Below are 22,088 nucleotides of genomic sequence, written 5' to 3'. Positions count from 1 at the left end.
AGAGGCCGAGAATGTGAAGAAGCCAGATTAAGTTGGAGAAAAGTGTGGGTGTGAGAGACATGCAGAGAGAGGGAGAGTGGAGAGGGGGAGACAGGGGGTGGGGTGGGTGCTCATCAGAGTTAATGATGTAGAAAATCCCCCAATTAGAGCGTTTTCCTGTGTTGCAGGATGAGTTCAGAGTGGGGTCCTCTGACAGACCAGGGATTAGTACCCGGGCCGGGCGAGGCCGAGCCGGGCCTGAGCGGACACTAACTAACTGCTGGACTGCTGGCACTGCTCAGCTGGGGCCGGGTCGGGGCTACAGTCACAGCCGGGGGCTGGGGTAGGCATGCGTTGAGCCACAGTGAGTGGCACAAAGGAAAGCATGGGAAAAGGAGCAGCAGATCGGCAGGAAAAAGGTTCTGGCAGAGGGTCGTTTTCCTGTCCCAATGCTACTAACATTTACTCAACCACTACTTCTGGTCTTATTTGATAAAAATATTAACTTTTTAAAAATACATCACAGTATTACATACAAGAATGTGCTCACCCAAAACATTATCCAATATAATCTGGACATGTGATTAATCAGTCTTGTCCACATATTGCTTGATGTCAGACAATAAATCACCAAATGTGGCGTTGCATTAAGAAGCAGGAACACAACCTTTAATTCTCCCTGATACCTGGAACAATAAATCCTTCTGGATCATTACACAACAAGGAAGCTGATTAAACATAAACAATGACATCTGTTGTCATAGTTACCTAAATGCAAGAGATGTAAAATGCACACTCACACAAACCCATCAGGGACAACTGCACTTTACCCAAGGATGCTTTGGCATGCGGACTGGAGGAGTCAAGGATGCTCCACCCACCCCTAAACTTACAGCACCTGGTATTCCAAGGAGGTGGTAATGGGGGTGTGTGTCGCACTGAGACCCCAAAGAGGGGGCAGCTGTTAATATCAGCTACCAAAAAGATTTAAGAGATGTTTGAAGAAGTCTTGAGGCACGAGTGGTGCAAAAAAAGGTGGCATTTATTAATAATAAAATAAATAAATATGAAGTCTCTGCTTTGTGCTAACAAAGGCTTTACCATATGTATAACCTGCACCTCTACATACTGAAAGAATGTGAAATAAAGCCTCCTACTGTCCTCTTCTGTGTCCCAGTTGACGTCTCGGGACCTAATCATGCAAACTCTGCATTACCACTGATTACCAGCCAATTACCAGGAACCAGAGATGGGCAGTAACGCGTTATCCGATTACTTTTTTCAAGTAACGAGTAAAGTAAGGGATTACTATTGCAAAAACGGTAATTAGATTACCGTTACTTTCCCGTAGGAACGCTGTGTTACTGCGTTACTAAAACCGTGATTTTCTTGCAAGAATGTCTCATGACAGTGACGTAAGCGAGTGCGACGTTCGTGACAACAGCTGTGTGCAGATCAACAGTGGATCATATATCGAGTGCAGAGAGAGTATGAGCGTGCAGCGTTTAAAGCGTGGAAGTACTGACCTTACTTTGAGTTTGATTCCATAAAAAGTGACAAAAACATTAGTGTCCGCTGTGCGTGGGAAGAAAACTTCTTTTTACAGCGAAAAAAACCCCTAAACTTCCAAACAAGAGAAACTCACGGATTCTTCCACTGACCGCGGCACACCTGCACCAGGGTAAACCTCCGCCTGCCCCACTCCTGCTTTACAGGTGAAAATAGAGCAACAGGACCGCTGAGTCTTTGATGTTATTTATTTTCTGCTGTGTTTTACTTGCATCTATTTGAAAGACTGAGTGTAAACACACAAAATATTTTATTTTATGTGCTGGAATGTGCAGAAAATAGGTTTAAATGTTAAACTAATTTCTTCCAGTCAGAGAATGTTGCAGATAATTACATTTTTGCTTGATGCATAAAGTTAAAAGATTAAAACTAATAAAACAAGTTTTAAAAAGAGACTTTTCCATTTGATTACATTTTGTATGATGGATTATGCAGAAAAATTAGAATTGGGCTGAAAGATCTATCACTTTATCACCTATTCAGGTTGTAAATCGTGTTTTTAAAAAGTAACTAAGTAATTAATTACTTTTGAAAATAAGTAATCAGTAAAGTAACGGGATTACTTTTTTGGGGAAGTATTTACTGATTTCTTTTTTCAAGTAACTTGACCAACACTGCCAGGAACACAGGTGACACATTAGGAAGTCAATTAAATGACTGAAGCCAACGTGATCAGTAGTGTAACAAAATTCATAAAGTTCTTTTAGTTGTGTTTTCTTGTGCAGTACAGCGGTGAAAGTCAAAGAATTCAACTTGTAGACACATTTCCAAACAGAAAGACGAGGAACTTTGAGGCATCTCTAACGCCCCTCTTCTACACAGCAACTGTGTTCATTAGGAACAACTGAATCCCTAATGACTAATTGATTAATTGTGCAGTCTATTATTTTGCTCCTGCACCCGAGTAGATCTGAAAGCGCCACGGTTGGAGTTAACAGTCTTATTGGAAAGACGCGTTTCTTGCAAAGGATAATAAGGGAAAAAAGCGGAATTAATTGGGTTTGATTAAGGGAGCTTTTCAATGGGACACAGCTTTTTCGCATGACATAATTAGAGGTCAGCTAATGGGGGGAGGGAGGAAAAGGGGTGGGGGATTTAGTTGTTGGCGCCAGTGCTGTGTGGGTGTGTCTGAGGGGGACAAATAGATCGAGAGAGAGAGAGAGAGTGTGAGTGAGTGAGTGAGTGAGTGAGTGAGTGTGTGTGTGTGTGTGTGTGTGTGTGTGTGGGGTGATGCGATGCTTCGTTCACACTTGCAGGACTACGTTGTGTGTCTGATGTGGTAAATTTCTTTAGGCCCACTCACCAGAAAACACACAGTGAAGTTCACGGGGGGGAAGCCCTCTCTGCGCTCAGTGTGTGATTATCATCACTACAATTGGCAGCATTAAAGGCCCAGTGCTCAGGCTTTTGTTGCTGCTGCATGGTCATTAGCTGTGCATTTCAAAGGCCACTTTACTATATGGAGGGAGGCGGTGGCAGAAAAGTACTTTCAGCAGTCTGTTTGGATGAGCATGCAACATTCAAACACACACACACTCACTTTATGACTCTATAATCCTGTTACAATATCATCTAGAGCAGGACAGTGGGACACGCAAGCTGTCGGGTCTAAAAATACACCCAGACTCTCTTAAAACAAAACCAGGCTTCAGATTTGATTAGATGATCAAATATTTCATTGTGAGTCACTCCATCTGCATTTTTTTTCTCAGAAGAGCTGCGATCTTACTTTGTTTCAGCAGAGTTTGTAGCAGACAATGAGCCCGAATAGAAAGTGAAGACACAATCCCACCTTATATTAAGCATCCAATTTACTGACTGTTGTTCAGTAAGATGTTACACTACAGGTTTGTGCTGGAAAAATGAAGGCAGAGAGGATATTTCTTCTTAACATAATGTTAGATCATCATAGCTGAAGCTTTTATTTCTACAGCTGAATTTCCCAGCGCAGGACCAGCAGAGTACTCGTACTTTGTTATTGATTCCCTGATTTCTCACTGAACCCTGTCTTTCTTATTTCAGCTGCTCCCTTTAGGGATCACCACAGCACATCATCTGCCTCCAGCTCACTCGATCCCTGGTATTCTCTTCTGTCACACCAACCCTCTGCATGTCCACCTTTGCTGCATCCATGGATCTTCTCTGTGGTCTTCCTCTTTTCCTCCTTATTCATCGTTCTTTGTCCAATAAAGCCAATATCCCTCCTCTAAACAGTTTGAAAGTAGATCCTCAGAAGCTGAAACCACTGACTTTACTGAGGTTTGTGATCGGCTTTTATTAAAAATGCATAAAATACTTTCATTTGCTTACTGTGACATGTGGATACAAAAAAAGAGACGGTGAACTTCTATTACCTTCTTTGTGGTGGTCGTGATCGACTACAGCTGGTAGTTTTTTGTTGCCTGCATGAGAAGGATTTGCTTGAGAGCACTCAGTAGATTCACTGATACTCAGAACAATGTGAAAATCCAAAAAACTCCGTCAATATCTATAAAGAAGAAATGTACATTTACACAAGTTGGAAAAAAGTCTCTGGAGCCGTCTCCAAACAACTGCAGATTCCAAGAATTACAAATTCAAACAGGGTGGCTACAATGCAGCTGCCATCACCAGTGTGTGAATGTGTGTGTGAATGGGTGGATGACTGGATGTGTAAAAGCCCTTTGGGGTCCTTAGGGACTAGTAAAAGCGCTATATAAATACAGGCCATTTACCATTTACCGTGCCCTGGGTGGGACTGCTACACTGCAAAAAGTGGATGGAATAATGAAGAGGAGGAATCTTCACCTCCAGTCCACATCCAGACAGTTGAAACTGGGACACAAGTGGGTATTTAAACACAGCAGTGATATAAAGCACACATCAAAACTGGTTGTAGGTTGACATTAACATCTGGAATGGCCTTCTCAAAGACCCGACCTCAACCCTACTGAAAGTGGACTACGCTTGGTCCATGCAGGAAGAGTGGTCAAACGTCCAGCCAGGATTATATCAGAAGTTATTAAGTTATTAAATACTGTTATTTTTGCTGTGCAACGTATGTTTTTTGTTTTATTTTCCCAGTATTCTGTGCAAGTTTTCTTCTTTTCTTTTTTAAATAATGTATATAAATTTCTCTTATATTCTTAAGTGTGCATAGATTCTTTTCATACCCTAGATTTAGATTTATTTGTTATTTATATTGTACAATCAATGGTGAATAAAAGCACCAAAATGATATTCTGATGTGCACTAACTGGTGTGTGTGCTGAATGACAATAAAGTGGCTATTTATTCTGTTCTGTTCTTCTAAAGATGTATGCCGTGAGCATCTATCCAGCTATGGGTCGAGTGCTCCCTCTATACTTGAAACGTGGGTATTACAGGTAACTGAAACACAATGGCAGGAGGTGTTCGCTTTTAATGGTTTTATTTAAGTTTGAGCTGCTGCATCAGAAGTTCCCAGCACGACTCATGTTGATGTTAAACTGCTTCCCCTTTAATATTTTGGACCATTTGGTGAGACTAATTTATGACATCACTTTAACTGTAGCACAGATATTGGGATAAATATAACATCCTAACCGTGTCAGTCTTTATCCACGATCACTACTTTTAAAACACTTCTTTTTCCCGGTAGTTGGCTCCAGTATCCCACCTTACAGCATCCTGCTTGCAGCAATAAATATGGACACTTCCGTGTTATGATGTACGTCACCGGAGTGACACAAAACTCCCACAATGCAATGTTACGTAGACCTCAGCTAAACAACAAGCCGCACCTGAGCCTGAATGGTTTTAAATAGCCGGTCCGGATCGTCTGCCCCCGCTGTTTCTGTCCGGAGGTGGTCTGCCGGAGCTGGCTCGTTTTAGGTATGCTGTCCCGACAAATATGAGCGGATAGCCCTTAGCTAAGTAAGCTAACGGTAGTTATCATTGGCTGCTTCTAATTTAGCACAAATAAGCGTCTTTGAAGACATTTAGCTACAAATGAATCTCGGAAGCATGTTAGATTCTCGTAACTGGTTAATAATGAGTTGTGCTGTTACTCTGAGGTAATTAGTGCTTTTGAAACTAGCACTGATTCGGTGTAGTTGGGGCTAAATGTTCTGCTTATTTAAAGTTGAGTAATCGATTTGTTTTGCAGTGCACAGTTAGCAGGTGAGCACTGAAACTGCTGCTTTTAGCCTGCTACAACTTCAAGATGGCGACTTAACAACATTTTTTTTTAAAAAACAACTTCTTGCTTTTATCATTTTAAAACTTAAATCAGAAAAACACCCCGTCTTTACTCTAATTTTCTGCGTCCACCTAAAATGTGACCACAAAAACGAAACAAAGCAACAAAAGGCCAAAGGAGCTTGGAAAGAAAAGCGTCTGGACTTCTTTAAGTTGCTTGAAGACGTCTCACCTCTCATCCGAGAAGCTTCTTCAGTTCTGAACTTCAAGCAACTTAAAGAAGTGCAGACGCTTTTCTTTCCAAGCTCCTTAGACTACGATGACTGGATGACTGAGAACCTTCACAGACATAAAGCAACAAAAGTGGGCACAATATAATTCTCATGGTCCTCCTGCTCGACCATCCCAGATGTACCTAAAAGTTTTATGCTCCAAATTGTATTACTATATACAGATTTCTGTGAAGTTTAAAGCTTTTATAAGATGCTTTTCTAGATAATTTTATTAGAAAAATGGGGTTTCCAGCAGGTTTGTTCACACTTTGAAATCTGAGGCAATGTTTGAACTTGGACAGCTCAAAAAGTATTAAAGATAAAAGTCTGATGTATCCTTTGGGCTTTCTTACCATAAAAATGAACCACTAGTTAGGAACAGGTACTTTAAAAGTGTCAAAGCGGTCCTGTGAAGTCCCGTGTTTGAGCACAAACTAATACATTCATGTTGCAAAAGAGTGATCATTTCCAAACAGTATAAAGTCAAACTTCACAGTAATGCAAAATAAAACATGTAAAACACTTTTAACTTTAAATTCTTCATCAAAATCTCCATATTTTTACTCAACTGTGATGCTGGTTGAGTAAATATGACAAAAACAAAAATGTCAGCACATAGTGTGATACAAATAAAACGCCATCCTAGAGTTTTCAGATGGTACTCTGTAGGACTGCCTGATTTTTGTTCAACTTTAGATTTTTTTGATGTGTTGGTTCCAAATTACATATCTTGATTTATTTTTTATGATGGGGGTGGACTATTGTAAAATCTAAATATCTTAAAACACAAAAATTTCACAGCGTTCATTTTATATATCCAAAACTTGGTCCATAAAAACTTTTAGGCAAAGATTGTGGTTGCAAAGAAAGTGTTATCACAATGGGATGACTTTTACATTGTCTCGATTAAACTGCTTGCTTATTTATTAACTCCCTTGTTTGTATTGCACAGCTGTGTCCTCCCACTCTGCGGTTGAGGGTTCAGGGTCCAGAATGGATCCCGACTATGAACATCGCCTCCTACGCCAAATTAACACCGAGAATGACATCTTTGTGAGTCGTTCGCTTAGTTTCTCCTCCTCTTCCTAGTTTTCATCATTAATAATATGATAAAGTGTCATTTTTTTCCATCCCTTCATCTGATTTGAAATTTGCTTTATTAATTTATTCCTTGTAGAGAATTATTCTTTTATCTACTCCAATATTGTAACCACATTGGCTGTAGTATGGGAACTTAATAAAGATGTGCATCAGTGCTGAATGTGTGACATTAAGTTAGATCTTAGATGACGTAATCACTAACAAACCTCTGTGTTCATAAACGTACATACTTAATGATAAATGTTTGTGTTGCAGAAACTGCAGAACAGTCGGACACCCGCCGGCTCACCACTGTCCTCGCCCACTAAGCTTGGAGACCGATTCATACCTACCAGAGCGGGGGCAAACTGGAATATCAACTTTCACAGGATCAACGTGAGGCTGTGTTTTAAGTTTTGGGTTTTTGTAAGAGAGCTGTGTGGACACACCCAGTGGTTCAAGTTCTAATTCTGATGTTGTGGAAATTTTTTTTGTTTTGTTTTGTCACTTTAAGTCTTTAAAATTCTTGAAAGAGCATCTCAGAGCACTTCTGTGTTTTATTTAAGCAGCGAAAATAGCCGACAGTAGGGAAACTGTCTCAGTGTCCACAGCTGGTGAGGTCGCTCCTCTCTGGGCTTTGACAGCAACTTCATGAATTAGTGGAAATTAAATAGTCGTGTAAGTCGGCTGGTTCGGGTTATGGAGGGAAGACTCAGATTTACTGTTTCATATTTTCTAAAGTTGTGATGTTTGTTTTCCAAATGTTTAAAATGGTAAAAATGAAGGCGAACCCTTGAATGATGATTGCTTGGTTTGTTGTGTGAAATAATTTACAGTGTAAATGTTATAAATTGATCAATAATCTTTATGATTTATGTGCAGGAAAATGAGAAGTCACCGACTGTGAACAAAAAAACAAAGGATGCCTCTTCTGACAATATCAAAGGTGAATATGTTTTGAAATTGTCTAAATTTTGCTGTTTCCTTGTTATTCTTTTATACCTGCACATGAATCAAATATCACTGCTGTCGTCGCTGTAGCAGACGGGCTGGCCTACTCTGCTTTGCTGAAGAATGAGCTGTTGGGAGCAGGAATAGAAAAGATCCAAGATCCCCAGACGGAGGACAGACGTCTGCAATCGTCCCCGCCCGAGAAGAGGAGTCTCTTCTCTGTATGGAAGTCTCAGATTCTCTCGGTCATCCATGTTTGTGCTCTGATCAGACCTCTGTTTGCTCTAATGATGCACCTTTACTTTTCAGTACTCGCTCAACACCAAAAGCTTGTCATCAGAAGACGGCGCCAACGTCTCTCCCTACTCGTTATCACCCGTCAGCAATAAAAGGTAAGAGCGCTGTTTGAGCTCTAAAGTTTGAGATCATCCCTGCACTTTGGAGTCACGTTATACCTGAACTTCCTGTTGCAGTCAGAAGTTGTTGCGTTCACCAAGGAAGCCAACTCGCAAGATCTCCAAGATTCCCTTTAAAGTCCTGGATGCTCCAGAGCTGCAGGATGACTTTTATCTTAACCTGGTGGACTGGTCGGCTCTCAATATGCTCAGTGTGGGGCTGGGCACGTGTGTTTACCTGTGGAGCGCATGCACCAGCCAGGTACCGATACTGGAGTGTAAATTTCTGTTTGTTGTTGCTGTGCTGTGCAACAGTGACTCACTAGCTAAGTGTCCTCAGGTGACCAGACTGTGCGATTTGTCAGTAGAGGGCGACTCTGTCACATCGGTCGGATGGTCTGAAAGGGTAAGTACACGTAGCAGACTACTGTCAAAGAAACCTGTTAGTTGTTTTTTGTTATTAAGAAGATGCTTTGCACTTTGTTTTAGGGTAACCTTGTAGCCGTGGGAACTCACAAAGGCTATGTTCAGATCTGGGATGCTGCTGCTGGCAAAAAGCTTTTTGCCTTGGAGGGCCACACAGCCAGAGTTGGTGAGTTAGTGTGATCGTGGCTTCAGAAATGATCCTAAAGGAATACTTGAAAAATCAGCCAGGATAAAGTTGAGACATCTTGGAGGTCATTCAAGCGGAGCAACTAAGACTGTCTAAGCTGAGGCTTAAGTTAAAGTTACTCTGATTACAGGAGCTCTGGCTTGGAACGCCGACCAGTTGTCTTCGGGAAGCCGAGATCGTATGATCCTCCAGCGAGACGCGCGGACGCCTCCGCTGCAGTCAGAGAGGCGCCTGCAGGGACACAGACAGGAAGTGTGCGGTTTGAAGTGGAGCACTGACCATCAGCTTCTCGCCTCTGGTGGAAATGACAACAAGGTAGTTTTGTTTTTTATGATGATATTGATATTTAATCAACCACAAAGACTGTACGGATTTGCTTTGCTCACTGATGATGTGTTCGATTTGTGGTCTTAGCTGTTGGTGTGGAACCACTCGTCGCTCAGTCCCATGCAGACGTACATCGATCACCTGGCTGCAGTTAAAGCCATCGCCTGGTCCCCCCATCAGCACGGCCTGCTGGCCTCGGGCGGCGGCACCGCCGACCGCTGCATTAGATTTTGGAATACCCTGACATCGCAGCCGCTGCAGTGCATGGACACCGGCTCTCAGGTCTGCAACCTAGCCTGGTCCAAACATGCTAATGAGCTGGTAAGAGACCCCACATGCACAGTGGATGTGCTGTCCGCGGATTTATTACCATTTGTAATTGTGAAGACACTGATTAAAAATGTAGGTCAGCAGCGATGCGTTAAGAGTAGGGATGGGTATTGTTTAGGTTTTATCCAATACCGGTGCCAAACCGGTACTTTTGAAACGGTGCCGGTGCTTAAAGAATGGAAAACACAAACTTTGTCCAAAAACCTCTCATGTTTAACTGTTTTCCACTTTTTCTTTGGTCATTTTAGCCTTTTTGGCCAGGGTGAAGGGAGTATCTGCCATCAAACAAGAAGACAGCCGCATGTACCTATGATGATGTTTGCTAGTTCACCTTACGTGTATTAATGTAATAACGTGGTTAGCCTACTCAACGTAAATTAGCTACTCACGCAGAGAAGAACGGCTGCTGCTGCATCATCATCCGTCATCATTTCTGCTACACTGGCAGGGCTAGGGGCCAGGACTCTCCTCTTCGTGTTTTTGGGGGATGTTGCTAACTCCGGGTCCGGTAACAGGCACCACACCCGCAGTAGATGTGCACGGTGTGAGGTCTCGCAGAAAGCTATCAAATACGGCGCATTTCTCGGCTTTTAACAAAATGCTATACGTCTCCAGGTGTTTCATCGGATTCGAGGAGTTACCTCCTTTGACAGTATCACAGTATCAGCTTAAAGCACTTGTTGCTGCTGAGTTTGCATCTTTTGCTGTGAAGTACAGCCAGACTTTTGACCGCTTCGCCTTGGACATTTTTAATCTGTAGCTCTGCTCTAAAAGAACGTACGTACCTGGCCCCGCCTACTATCCTTGGAAAGGTAAAATGATTGGCTGGAATCCAAAGTGTGTGACATCTCAGGGGAAAAAAAGCACCGAAATGTGCGCTGCTTTTCGGTCTGGTTACTACCGTTTATGTCATTATGGCAACGGATACCGGTACTCATCCCTAGTTAAGAGCATTTTCTGAAGTCGATTGGATACATTTACAGAGCTGTTCTGATTGGCCAGCTCCAGGGGCTTCTGCATGGATCGACCTCAGCTCTATAATCATGAGTGAGGGAGATTAAAACTCAACTCTGTTTCGTTGCATGTAAAATTAGCGTAAACCTACGAGTGCAGAATGAATCCTGTTTTGTGTGTTTTATTGAAAATGACAAACTTCAGAATTAAGAATAGCTGCAAAATTACTGATTTGTCGTTGCTGGACCCAAAACTGGCAGGTAGGTGAGTCTTACTGTCACATAAGGTAACTGTCATGTTTGATTTAATGTGAACTTTAAATACACAGATAAAGAGATTAATCATTTTGTATTAGTGATGAGCAGGATGACAGATTCTGTCAGGCAGGAGTCTCGTACTTTATTCTTCATCAGTCATGCTCTTTATTATTAAGGACGTGATTTATATCTTTAGTGATCCTCCCCCAACCCACTCAATCACTGACTCTTCAGATATCTTCTGGGGGGAAGATGGATGGAGCATGCTAATCATCTTTCCAGCCCTTTTAATGACATTTTGAATTTGTGATCCGAGCTTGACACAAAGGTTATCCGTTATGGAGAATGGGTTCAACAGTTACCCCATAAAACGGTAACATAATGGTTTGGACCTGTGCAGAGGGAAGGATAGTGGAAGACTACAGAGAAGGTTCGTGGATGCAGTGAAGGAGGAAATGCAGAGGGTTGGTGCGACAGAGGATGCTGGGGATAGGCTGAGATGAGGCAGATGATCTGCTGTGGCGACCCCGAAAGAAAGAAGAGGTTTTCAGAGATTAAGCTCGCTGTTAATTCAGCTATATCGCCTTTACATACTGTGATGGCCACACCCATGACTGCACTCTAAAAGTCGGTAACTCTGATGTATTCTTTATTTCTTCATTAATAATAATAACACACTTCAGTTTGCAGTAAGTTTATTGTTTGGTTTGGATACATTTGTTTGTAAGCGCGCACATTTAGTTTGCTTATGTATTTATACCAATTTATTTCTGATTCTTGGTTTGATTTTTGTATAGTCTTTGTCTGGCCTCCCTCACCGATCGTGGCAGGTAAGAAACAGGTAAAGGAAACAAAAGGTGGCGTTTAAAGCAGTGAAATGCAGAGAGGGGATGATTGGACCGCACCACCACCTCCTGCTGAAGGGGGAGAAAGTGTGTTTTCTTTAGTTAAATGTTTGAGTTTAGGGTTTAGTTTTGATTTTCTTCTTTGGTGTTTAGTTTATTAACAAACTGGACTGTGCTGCATCGTTTTGTGGTTTGTTTACTTCTGTTGTGTCATAGTGGTCTGATCAGCCATTATATGTGTGTCATTTCCTGTTTAGGTCACTCATGTTTGTTTGGTTTGTTGAGGTCACAGTTCACTGTTTCTTTGACTTCTTTCATGAGCTCAACATTTACTGTTTGTAAATAAATGAAAACCCATTTTCGGATCATTCCTGCGACTCCTGCTTTTTCAGCTCGGTCCATCACACATACATGAACTGGAGTTCGCTGTTAAAAACAACAAAAAGCAAACAAATGCTTTTCTTTTTCAGGTAAGCACCCACGGATACTCTCAGAATCAAATCTTGGTGTGGAAATATCCAGCTCTCACTCAGGTGGCCAAGCTTACAGGACACTCCTACCGAGTGCTCTACCTGGTCAGTCTGGGGTTTTTTTCTCTCCACTGATAATATAAATGGCCTGTATTTATATAGCGCTTTACTTTAAATAAGAACATTATTGAGATAAAATTCGAATGACTTGTTGTACTCTCTAGGCCATGTCTCCAGACGGTGAGGCGATCGTGACGGGAGCTGGAGACGAGACTTTACGCTTCTGGAACGTTTTCAATAAAACGCGCTCGACAAAGGTGAGAAAGCATCGACAACAAACCCCGCCCATTTTAATACCTGCTGAAAACATTAACCAAGTTTCTTCATTTTTTGTTTCAGGAATCTGTATCAGTTTTAAATCTCTTCAAGAGGATACGGTGACTTTAAGCACCTTTTTTTTTTTTTTTTTTTTTTTTTTTTTTTTTTTTTAAAAGAAATAAAATCCTGCCATCATCGGCGGATAGCTCAGCCGCCCGGTGCTAAAGACATAAAGTACAATCAGAGGCTTATTGTGAGTTTTCTTTTCACAAAGGGAATGACAGCAACACCTAGTTTTATTTTTATTTTTTAAAATTGTGTGAAAAATTCTTTTGCACCTGCTGTGAGTGTATTATTTGTATTGTATGCTTAAAAAATGTAAAAGTGGGTGGTTTTTTTTTTTCTTTCTTTTTTGTCAGTATACAAAAGTAGAAATCACAAGCCTTAAGAATATTGGTATCATCTGAAATGTGTTTTGTTTACCTCAGATTTAATTTATTTAACACACTTATTATACAAAAGACATTCAGAGACTTATTTTTACACCATTGTTCATAGGATGGAGGTTTGGAGTGATTTAATGACATATTATACTATGAATAAATAAAAAAACAAGCACCATGGTTATTGTGACCTTTGGACTGTGGTTGAGAGGAGGTGACTGAGTACACAAAGTCTAATGCTGTGCATTTAGACGTCTACTGAATTGCTGATTATTTGCAGTAAAACAAATAAAAGATACTCAGGAGCCACTTTCTGACTTTGTGTTTATTTATTTATTTTTCACAACTTGTACAGCGTGGATGGAAAACCCGCCAGTGCATTCAGAATTGTTATAATTTCTTCGCGGCATAAATTGAACAAGCTGCTGGAAACATTCCTCAGAGATTCTGGTAAACTTGTTGCAGTGTTTAAGAAAAAACAACCAAACAGTTTTAGATCATTCGAGTTTTGTGATGTGGCGCGTTATCCTCCCCAGACGCAACCATCAGAAGATGAGTACACTGTGGTCATAAGGGAATATGGTCAGCAGCAGAACTCTGGTAGGCTGTCGCATTTAAGTGATGCACAACTGATACTTCTGGACCCGGTGTGCCGAGATGATATTCCTCACACCACCATCAACCAGCCTGAACCACTTGCACGGGGCAGGGCGATGCCATGCTTTCATGTTGTTTGCACCAAACTCTTTACCGTGTGAATGTGAAAGCAAAAATTGAGCCTGATCAGACCGGACAAAGTTTTACCGAGCTTTTGTTGTTCACGTTTGATGAGCCAGTATGAATTAAAGCCTCAATTTCCTGTTCCTGGCTGATAGGCACAAAGTATGGTCTTCTGCTGCTCTAACTCATCTGCATTCAAAGGTGCTCTTCTGCATCCCTTGAGTGAAACGAGTTGTATTCCCTTGACCTCTGACATCAACACGGCAAATTCAAAGTCACTTAAATCACCTTTCGTCTCCATTCTGATGCTTGGGTTGAACTTCAGCAGGTTGTCATGAGCATGTGTATATATACCAAATGTCCCTGATTAGAAGTCATGTGAGTAGCAGATCAGATTTTGGGGTTGAACAGTGCAATAAATAACATGACAAACAACATCTTTTAAATTATCTCCACGTTTTAAAAAAAAAAATGAATATTGGCTTCTGGATCATTACATGATTTTCATTATGTGAGATGTTTGTGTAAAATCAAAGCTAAGGCACAGTCTGTGCTGATGACAGCAAATGGCTGTAGTTGTAATTGCTCTCCAATCCAGCAGGTGGCGGTACTTTTTTCCTCTTCCTCTGTGGTCGTTGATCGGAAATGCTGTCGACAGGCGGGAACTTGAAAGTTTGAGTAGGTTTAGGTTAAACAATATTCCCGTTTTAGCGCCGTAAACTGTTTTTATTGAATTAAAGAGGCATCTTTCGTGGGAGCACGGTAAGTTGGAGGGACATCTGTGAATTACGTGCACTCATTAAGCTAACTACGCTGGCTGATGATAATAGTCTCCTGTTGTTGTTTCTAGCTTTAGCTCGTTACCCGCTGTTATTTGTCAGGATGGGAGACAGAAATCTTGTTCAGGACTTGAAACGCTGGGCGACAGAGGAGTTTGGGCTGCCCCCGGACAGGCTGCCTAATGACAGCTATTTTAAAACGTAGGTATCTACACTTATATGACCTGTCATCAATGTTATTACCTAACTTCTTAGCCTTGAACTAATGTTGATTGTTTTCCAGACTCTGTGTTGGGACGGGGAAGTCGATATGGAAATATGTCACCCAGCATGTTTTCCAGCAAAGGTGAGACTTTGCTCCCGCTTGCTTTTTGTTTTGTTTTATAAACCTTTTGATCACTAAATTATAACGAGAGCACGGCTCATTTCCTGTCCTCAAACATTTACTCAGGACTCTGGTTCATTACAAAAGAAAAAACATTTGTATGAATGGCCTGTTTTCTAAAATAAACTGCAACCTCTGACTGATTTCTGTCTTTTTAGGAATGTGAGGATCATGCGTGGCAATCTTCAGTGGTATCCTTTTTGGTCTTGACTTGATTTGCAAAGCTTCCAGCTTCTTTCCAACAGACTTTAAATTTCTCCCGGACCTGAATGTTACCTTTCTTTGTTATTTATTTGCGCTGTTATCCTTGACATTGTTATTAGGTATAAATCGCTTCAAGACAAAGAGGTAGGCTGCAACTTATTTCTTTTCCCCAGCAGTTATAATTTAGTTTAATTGTTAGTGATTGCACTTCACAAAGTGGAGTGTCTGTAAAAGCTATGTTTGTGTTTACTGGTGTGCAGTCTTGTCAGGCTGAGGGCCAGAGTGAGGCTGCAAGGCGTAAAGATCTCCAGAAGAAGATAGAGCAGCTGAAAGAAGAGATTAGTCACCTGGACTCTCAGATGAGTGTTACAGAGGAGCAGATGGCCACACAAGGTTAGTCCATCATATACACTGTGGGCAGGACTTCCAGCCATTCCGCCATAATTTTCCTCCAGTCAGGGTTGTGAGGGGACTGGAGCCTGTCCTGCTGAGTGAGACGCAGTGCACATTGGACACTAACGCAGAGACAGCAACCGATCATTCTCACATTCACACCTATGCTCAATTCAAAATCATCAGTTGATGTGTTGTCACTACTTTGATTAGATGCAAACATGTCTGATGTTGTGTATGTTTGTTTCAAAAGGTACTGAGTTACACTTTGTGATTGTTTTCTTATATAAAGATAAAATAATTAAAGTTAAAATGAGAGAAGTTCTGAAAAAATATCTTTTTCACACATTTCACATGGTGACAGGTTCAGCTCAAATATATTAGTTATACCACAAAGTGCTGACAAGGTTGAATCGGTGATATCAGTTTTCTCAACTTAATTTACATGGCTGTGAAAAGATCTTTCTTCTTTAACTTTTGTTGAGGGTGAACGGCAGAAATGGTTTTTCTCTACTATTTTGCCGTTTGCGTTTAATAGCTGCATTTTCTGCTGTGATTACACAGAGAGCTCTATCAGTCGAACCTGGGCCCAGGTGGAAGACGGCCAACGCAGAGAGCTGCTGCTTCAGGCTTTCAGGCAGCGCTGCATCTCGAGCTGCAAGGATCTTTCTGATGATGTCCAACAGATCAGTGTGCACTGCCAGGCTCTGGAACAGATGGCCAGGTAAGACAAAACATTTACTAATACATTTTAAGTGAAAATGAGCCGCGATGCCTTTTACATGTTTTTCTTTTTGTGTGTGTGTTTATTGCAGAAAAGCAGAAATTGAAGTGCTGTTTGATAAATCTTCTTGCAACAGCCTCAATGTCAAAGTGGCAACAGAGGCACAAGTTCTGGTAAAACATGCCCGAATCTGTATTTTACTTAAGTTTAAAATTTAGAATGTTTATCAGACAGAAATAGCAAATATAGCTGCTTTGGAGGGACTCTGTGTGTTTTCTATCCATCAGACAGACATTCAGACTTGGGGCCAATTTATAGTTACCAGTTAAATGGTAAATGGCCTGTATTTGTATAGCGCTTTACTAGTCCCTAAGGACCCCAAAGTGCTTTAACCAACCAGTCATCCACCCATTCACACACTGGTGTTAACCCAACATTACTTCACCTAACCTTACCTAATGTATGCTGGGAGAAATGTTAACATTCGCACAAATCTGGAATCAGTTGCTTACCGAGGCAACTGTAGCATATCAGCTGCTGACTTCATGAAATCATCCATTACTTTTGTTTTCTTTCTTTAGCGCGATGTGAGAGAGCTGTGTGACGACAGGGTCCACTTCTATCAGTCTTTACAAGAGTGCGAATCGAAAACACAGCACTCTGCAGCCACACAGTAAGGACCGCAGACTGTACTCGATTTAAGTTATTCAGCTTTTAAAATGTATTTAGTTTCTTGTTTGTTTGTTTTCCCTGTAGTATGACCCGTGAGCAGCGGACTGCTGTATTCCAGTACTGGCTGAGTGCTGTTGAGGTTGGTGTGTTTGTGTCTGATTTTACAAAATATTTTTGTATTTGTGTTAACACTGTCTTTAATTTTGACTTTGCATTAACACGCTGTTGCTTGTTGTGTCACCAGAACGTGTTGGGTACTTACCCTCCAAACCATGTTCTATCAGCGCTGCAGTATTTGGCTTCAAGAGAGCAGAAGGTATTGGAGGAGAAAGTGTCGTCTCTGGACGTGACACGGGATGTAACAGCTCTGCAGTAAGGCAGTGACTGGGATCTTTCATTTCATGTTATGCTTCCAGATTTCCAGTGTAATGCATTTTAAAAATGTATTTATTTATTTTTTGACATGCAGGTTCCGCTATGAAAGCGGTCACCTTCTGGATATGTCAGCAGAAGAGGAAAATGAGTTGCCACCAGTTAAAACCCTCTTAGAGGTGCGGTCACATTGCAGTATACCAATAGTAACGCAGACAAAACCATGTTCATACCATCATGATGAAAAATAGCACACCCCCTGTTAATTCTAACAGTTTACATATCAGGACATAATAAAGATAATCTGGTCTTAAAATGAGGTAAATACAAACAATAGCACATGTCATATTAAACCATATCATTGTTGATTTAACAAAAACTAATCCAAAATGCAGAAACAGTGTCAAAGGTTAAACACACCATATGATTCAGTAGCTTGTAGAACCAGCTTTAACAACAATGTCACATTTGCTGATGATCAGTGAATGAAATAAACAGAAGCAGTAAGAGTGGACTTATTTTTTCACACATTATGTCCTGATACATAAAATCTTGATCGAACCATGATCATCTCTTTCTTTTTCCTGGAATCTGCGATTGGTAACTTTTCATGCATAGACCCGCATGTGATTGTTGCTGCAGGCTGCTTGGGAAGAAGTGGAGCAGAACTTGGTGGAACTGGCCCAGACTCGCTCCAGAGTCCAGCAGCTCAAAAACCAGCTGCAAACCCGTAAGAAGGACGCTGAGCTCGAGGTGTCCAGTATTAGAGATGAGCTCCAGGATGATTCCTTGGCACTGTAAGTTCATTCCAATTCACTCTCTGCCTTTGCCATACATTTCATGTTTTTTTTGCAGTACTGCACCTTGGGAGTTGGGTTTCTGTGTGTGTGGGGGGGGCAACAAACAGCCACTGTTATTGTTGTTGTTTTTATCTGAACGTTACAATGTTTTTAAACTTTGTATTTACATCCTGTTTGAAAACAGCTATGTGAGCTCATTTTAATTAGTGGTAATATCTTTAGAGGCAATAATTTTGTCTCGTCTTCTACATGCTTTTTATTTTCCTTGCGCTCTGAACTGTTAGATCAGCTCTCGAGGTGGAACTGCAGTGTGTGATGCAGGCAGCCGCCAGGGATTATATCAGAGACCGCTGCATCCAACTTGACCAACATGCCCAAAGTCGACAGGAGGCGCTAAGAAGCCTTCGCAGGCAGTGGCAGAGCATACTGGACTTCAGACAACTAGTGGTGAGAGTTGACAGACAATATTTTGGGATGAAATATTTTCTACATGCATTATATATTGTAGATCTGTGGTCTAGATGGTTGCTAGGTGTGAGGAGACTGACTTTTTGTCAGCATTTGTCACATCATCGCAGCAATTTCCTAATGTTGTAAACCTGCTCAACATTTGGCAATAAAACCCTTTCTGATTCTGATCATAAAAATAATCATGTTCTGCTTTCTTGTTTTTATAGCTTCTCAGACAAGAGCAGATCAGAGGTCTGATTAAGGGGAACTCGACAGCCAAGACGCAGCTGATTCATCTTCACAGAGAGGTCAGGATCAATGACAGTTAAATATGTTTGATGAGAGGCTTCAGTCTGGGGTGAAAAACGAGAGTGACTAAAATTTAATTCTTATGGGGTTTTTTTTGTAGCACTCTGAGGATTTTAATCTTTGTGTTTTGTCTCAGTTAGAGGAATTCATCCAGGCAAAACTAGTGGCACAGTTTGAAGATGTGACCACTGCAGCCAACAGTCTAAGGAACGCTGTGTCTAAGGAGGCCAGACAGATGGGAACAGTTTCACTTCTTTCACTGGACCGCAGAACTATCGAAGGGTATGAGCATGTTGCTTGGTATCCCTCTATTTGCCTTGTTGGTGGTACATCTGTGGGCCCAGCTGCAGTGAATCAAAACAAAAACATATTTAATTGTTGTCCTTGTCCAGCGGTGACATTCGCTGACCAGAAATATAATTCCATTTTGTTTTGTTTAGTATGCAACGAATTCCTGCATCGTGGTTGTCCATCCATCGCTTGCGGTCCCCGACCTTCAGCAACGTGTGTCAGAGTCTGGCATTCCCTCTGTACAAGGTGAGTTCTGGCATATAATATGTAAAGTATTGCAGTTTTACTGTTTTCTCTTTGATTCGGCTCGCTCTCACGCTCATGTTTTGCTACAGTTGCAATCTGTTTGTGATGATATGGTGATTAATTAGTGAAAATTGCAAATCTGTGTCCCTCCCTTACAATCTAAATACCACAGAAATTCATTTAATTACTTGCATTGAGAGCCCAGCCAGAAACTCATAGGTTTAAAACATTCTTTCACAAATTGCAACGTAGTTACTGCAGGTCAGTTGTTTATTGCAAATCGACAGGCAGTTGGAGTCGTCTCTTACAAATGAAGATTCAAGATTCTTTATTTGTCACGTGCATGGTTATACAGGTATAACACGCAGTGAAACTGGACCTGATAGGCTCCTCTGAACGCTCTGCAGACGAGCTCTTCTGTTCAGCTGACTCCGAATGATTGCATCGTTCAGGCAGACTATCCGTGTTCGTAAATTAGACACCGATTATTTGCAGACAACCTTTGCAGTCGCCTTGTGATTGAAGGTGGTTGCCAGAGTTTGGAAGTGTTGCACACTCAAACTCAGGGCGTCCAGTTGGAGTTGGTTGCTGAACGCTAAAAACATTCAATGCAGTCACTGGGCAACCACTTCATTCTTCCTTCCTTCCTTCCTTTGCTGAAAGGAGGTTGCTATGATGATCTTGCTTTAGTGTGACTGAGTCATTTGCTTCAGTAAAAGTAGATGTTAGTCAGTGGAGCATTGTTCTGAACTGGTGACATCATGATTTTGTGTTGTATTATTTTAAAATATTCAAATTGTAATTTCAGTCACTAAAACAAACAGTTTATTCAGTCATGCTGCCTGGGTAATGGCCTCCAAAGAAATCTTCTAAAGGGACTTAGTGACCGTCTCACTATCCTAACATCACTTATGTTTCCTGTGGATCTTTCTCAAATCATTTTCTACAAAATCAGTGTTTGCAGCCAATTCTTAAATGTGGCCTAAGTGATTGTAACGGACGGTCATTGATCGATGCTGAACCCCTCACAACCAGGGATGATAAAAATTGCATCTTTGAAAGTCAGTTTCACTGAGCAGAAGGAAAATAGAGTTCCATGTACCAAAGCTGCTGGGAGGTGTCCTTTTTCACTGTTTTATTTTTCCTCATATATTGCATATTAGTAACTTTTTTGACTTTCACACCCGACTTCAGGCTCCGGAGGAGTTGTGTTCCCGATCTCGCTCACAACAGCTTGAGCTGCGTTTTCTTCGTCAGTTACTTCAGCTTCACTCTGCCACTCTGCAGAAGATAAAGAAGGAAGCGGATCAGCTGGAGGCATCTGATCAAAAGGGTAACCAGGAGAACTTATCGGGAGATAAGAGATTTAAAGCATTTGGTTTAAACACAAATGAGGGCAGTGTTTGGTGTACACGTACTTAATATGTTGAGAAATTTCCTCAAAAAATAAAATGCTCAGTGGATTTTTAGTAACATACTGCTGTCTGTCTGCACTCTTAGCTCTCCTGTCCAGAGTCATGGAGGAGGACCAAAAGCTTCTTAAGTCTTTGGTACCAAGAGTCCGAGGGCTCACTCACCGCTGTGCACAGGGCCTTTCTTATGGGGACCAAGTCAAAACCGCCATCTCTTATTGGTGAGACACATCTTTTAAACCGATAACCTGTTATCATTTTAATTGCTGCTTAATCGAGATTTCTCCTTTCTAATCTGGGTGTATTTTTACAAATTGAGATCTGGGAATTACCTAGAGTGATACGGTTACCTGAACAACATCTGCAAGTGAATGGACGAGTTATCACTAAAAGAGCATGTTTTAAACACTCATTAGAACTACTTCCTGGTTTAACCTTTAGACAATACTAAGATTATTCGTGCACACTTTTGTAAGTGTTTTTTCTTTCCAAATGTAAGTGATTTAGGCAGTTTTAATGATCTTTCATTGATTGTCTGACTAGGCTTTTGTTGCTGGAGTCCATTATGGAGAGATAAATGTACTTGCCATTTTTAACTGGTCTCCGTAATGCAATGGATAAATTACACCTGGTCAGTGATTCTGATTATTATTGACTTTTTTCTTTTTTTAAATGTAGAAGCTTAATCCAGGTACGGAAACTGACTGATAGTGGTTTAAGTCATCTAATTATAGTTTTGCAGCTCAAACTATTTCAAAAAAGACCAGCTTTCTTAATTCTTTGGTAGTAAATGAAGTCTTAAACCTTACTGTCAACTTGCCTATCTACAGACAGGTGATTACACCATTTCTAAATGACTTCATGGCTTGAATTAAAAAAAAAAATTCATGCTAGTACATCTGAGGCCAATATCTAACTGAATTTATTGGCTCTAATTATTTTCCATTCATGCCCTTGCTCAGTAGTCCAGCGTCTCATTCTCTAGTTAACGTCCCTGTTTTGTGTGTTGTAGGTGGGAAAGGCCAGCCCAGCATGTCCTTCCCGAGGTCAGTAAAGGAGGACTGACTTTTCAGCAGTGGTTACAAAGGTGGAAACTAGCAGCAAAGTCCCCATAGTTTAATACTGTGATGGATTCCTTTCAGCACCTTTCAGTGGTAGAATGAACACTGTGTTGTAGATATTTAATGCACAAATTGTGTTTGTTTGTTTTTTCTCTCATTTGTCATCATTACTCCTAATGTCTTACCATGTGTAAATCAGTCACTAATAAACCCTTTCGAAGCAAAATACTTGTTCCTTTCTTCTTTGCTTCCTCATATCCATTAAAGTTGTTTAAAACTGCCTCTGGCTCCTGCATTGGAAAACCAAGC

The 22,088-nt window shown here is 41.1% G+C and overlaps 2 protein-coding genes across 5 annotated transcripts; both read left to right on the top strand.

Annotated features, from left to right (window-relative positions):
- Positions 1-5,246: 5,246 nt before the first annotated feature.
- Positions 5,247-12,683, top strand: LOC308393378 (fizzy-related protein homolog). 4 transcript variants are annotated; one of them, XM_080877098.1, is made up of 14 exons: positions 5,247-5,400; positions 6,931-7,031; positions 7,335-7,454; positions 7,941-8,004; positions 8,103-8,230; positions 8,319-8,401; positions 8,483-8,666; positions 8,745-8,810; positions 8,894-8,996; positions 9,148-9,332; positions 9,432-9,665; positions 12,201-12,305; positions 12,425-12,517; positions 12,600-12,683. In XM_080877098.1, exons 2-14 carry the CDS (start codon positions 6,972-6,974, stop codon positions 12,639-12,641), a joined length of 1,467 nt encoding a protein of 488 aa, XP_080733224.1. In that variant the 5' UTR covers positions 5,247-5,400; positions 6,931-6,971; the 3' UTR covers positions 12,642-12,683. The 4 variants fall into 4 exon arrangements, with proteins under 4 accessions (XP_080733224.1, XP_080733223.1, XP_080733222.1 ...); XM_080877097.1 differs by having other exon boundaries at positions 8,100-8,230; XM_080877096.1 differs by lacking the exons at positions 12,201-12,305; positions 12,425-12,517; positions 12,600-12,683 and having other exon boundaries at positions 9,432-12,192.
- Positions 12,684-14,309: 1,626 nt separating this feature from the next.
- Positions 14,310-21,996, top strand: haus5 (HAUS augmin-like complex, subunit 5). The gene is made up of 20 exons (XM_080877528.1): positions 14,310-14,443; positions 14,532-14,661; positions 14,744-14,806; positions 15,004-15,036; positions 15,169-15,193; positions 15,310-15,442; positions 16,007-16,166; positions 16,258-16,339; positions 16,748-16,839; positions 16,923-16,977; positions 17,083-17,210; positions 17,308-17,389; positions 17,853-18,007; positions 18,295-18,457; positions 18,688-18,768; positions 18,906-19,051; positions 19,210-19,306; positions 20,501-20,639; positions 20,807-20,939; positions 21,731-21,996. Exons 2-20 carry the CDS (start codon positions 14,564-14,566, stop codon positions 21,831-21,833), a joined length of 1,968 nt encoding a protein of 655 aa, XP_080733654.1. The 5' UTR covers positions 14,310-14,443; positions 14,532-14,563; the 3' UTR covers positions 21,834-21,996.
- The last annotated feature ends 92 nt before the right edge of the window (positions 21,997-22,088 follow it).

Source organism: Rhamphochromis sp. 'chilingali' (assembly GCF_963969265.1).
Source record: "Rhamphochromis sp. 'chilingali' genome assembly, chromosome: 3".
NCBI classification, from domain to species: domain Eukaryota; kingdom Metazoa; phylum Chordata; class Actinopteri; order Cichliformes; family Cichlidae; genus Rhamphochromis; species Rhamphochromis sp. 'chilingali'.
Note: the sequence above shows the minus strand (reverse complement) of the source record. Positions and strands in the feature narration are given on the sequence as shown.

Excerpts from the sequence above, each read along its gene's own strand:
- LOC308393378 (XM_080877095.1), top strand. The coding sequence starts at position 6,972 with ATGGATCCCGACTATGAACATCGCCTCCTACGCCAAATTAACACCGAG. Across the intron at positions 8,811-8,893 it reads CGGTCGGATGGTCTGAAAGG|GGTAACCTTGTAGCCGTGGG; the intron begins GTAAGTACACGT and ends ACTTTGTTTTAG. Across the intron at positions 9,333-9,431 it reads CTGGTGGAAATGACAACAAG|CTGTTGGTGTGGAACCACTC; the intron begins GTAGTTTTGTTT and ends TTGTGGTCTTAG.
- haus5 (XM_080877528.1), top strand. The coding sequence starts at position 14,564 with ATGGGAGACAGAAATCTTGTTCAGGACTTGAAACGCTGGGCGACAGAG. Across the intron at positions 16,340-16,747 it reads CAACAGAGGCACAAGTTCTG|CGCGATGTGAGAGAGCTGTG; the intron begins GTAAAACATGCC and ends TTCTTTCTTTAG. Across the intron at positions 18,458-18,687 it reads TGGACTTCAGACAACTAGTG|CTTCTCAGACAAGAGCAGAT; the intron begins GTGAGAGTTGAC and ends TTGTTTTTATAG.